The sequence below is a fragment of the Austrofundulus limnaeus genome, unplaced genomic scaffold (assembly GCF_001266775.1).
Source record: "Austrofundulus limnaeus strain Quisiro unplaced genomic scaffold, Austrofundulus_limnaeus-1.0 Scaffold647, whole genome shotgun sequence".
Lineage (NCBI taxonomy): Eukaryota > Metazoa > Chordata > Actinopteri > Cyprinodontiformes > Rivulidae > Austrofundulus > Austrofundulus limnaeus.
The window spans coordinates 162,300-163,956 of record NW_013953049.1 but is presented as its reverse complement, the minus strand read 5'-3'; the positions used below and the strand labels follow the sequence as shown (position 1 = coordinate 163,956).

Sequence of the window (1,657 nt, the reverse complement as noted above, 5' to 3'; positions counted from 1 at the left end):
GACTGAACGACTGACTGAACGACTGACTGACTGAACGACTGACTGACTGAACGACTGACTGACTGAACGACTGACTGACTGAACGACTGACTGACTGAACGACTGACTGACTGAACGACTGACTGAACGACTGACTGACTGAACGACTGACTACTGACTGACTGACTGATTACATTTAAATCAGATGGATTCACAGATACTGAAGGTGTTGATGAAGGATGTGAGGTTCAGAGTAACCATCAGGAGCTGCTGAGGTTTTCAGTCAGGATGATTTATTTTGCTGCAAACAGTCAGTGTTAAACATGTTTAGTATTCAAATACACAACTTCTGTGTAAATCTCAAGGAAACAAAAATAATCAGTAAGATTAAATCTTTTCAGGAAAATATTCTTAGAGTTAAAGCTACACAGCTGACTGAATATTTCAAAGTTTGAAAACAAAGGTCAGCAGTCAGAGCACTGACAGTCCATCTGAAAATGTAGAGCAATAGTGTAAAAATCAGTTTGTCTCTAAACATGGACCCACATTCAAACTTCACACTATAATTAAATTAACAGCCTGAAAGTTGAGGTTTTTTTCAGATAAAACAAGCTGTAAACATGAATTTTGTTTCTTTGCTGCTAAAAAGGAACAAATTGAACAAAACAAACTGCTTGTTCTCATGTACACAACAACTACATGTCTATAAAATAGTCAAAAAGTAAAAACACTCATCAGATCCTGCAGCAGGTTTAAATGAGTTCAGATGGTGGGGGTCAGAGGTCCTGTAAAGAATCTTACAAATGACAGCTGAATGGACCACTTCAGAGCTGCAGGGCAGGAAGGATGGTTCCCTGACAAGATCCAAAACCAACTCTGAAACCGTTCCCTTCACAGTAACCTGAGAAAATAAAACAGTTACAGGAATCATTCAGTAAACTGAATCAATTTATAGTGAATTATTTTCTTACATGAATCATTCAGTTACAATGAATCATTCATTGATATGAATCATTCATTGATATGAATCATTCATTGATATGAATCATTCAGTTACTGGAATGATTCAGTTACAATGAATTATTCATTTATAGTGAATCATTCATTTACAGGAATCAGATACTGGAATTATTCATTTATAGTGAATCATTTGTTTATAGTGACTCATTCATTTACATGAATCATTCAGTTTCGTAGACTTGTGCTGACACCTTAAATTTTAATTCCACTAACTATACATTTCAGTCCCATCAACTTTAAATAGGACTTAAATAATTTTCTCTGTTACTAAATATCATGCAGTTCGTTTTGTCCAAATCCAAAAACTTAAGTTGAAACTGAGTTTGTATTTTCATAACTTCTGTTTGTATTTCCTCCAACATCTGTTCAATATTTTCACCAGAATAAAAAAATGTGTCATCAGCAAACAAAATACATTTTGAAAGTTTTGTCACATTATTCAAATCATTTTAGGTCCAAGCACAGAACCCTGAGGAACTCCACAACTGATCTATTTTACATGTCCTCACTCTGCTGCTGTCTTTAGTCTCTTTCCACTTCCATGAATCATTCAGTTACATTTAAAAATATTCTAATTTGTGTCAAAACACATTAGAACCATCCACATCATACACACACACACACACACACACACACACACACACACACACACACACAC

General features: G+C 35.1%; 1 protein-coding gene across 1 annotated transcript in view; it reads right to left on the bottom strand.

Annotated features, from left to right (window-relative positions):
- Positions 1–250: 250 nt before the first annotated feature.
- fah (fumarylacetoacetate hydrolase (fumarylacetoacetase)) overlaps positions 251–1,657 on the bottom strand; it is a gene marked incomplete at its 5' end in the record, with an annotated part of 11,857 nt that continues 10,450 nt past the window's right edge. Inside the window, 1 exon segment of the mRNA XM_014027404.1 lies at positions 251–880. Within this exon segment, the coding sequence (XP_013882858.1) occupies positions 804–880 (77 nt within the window).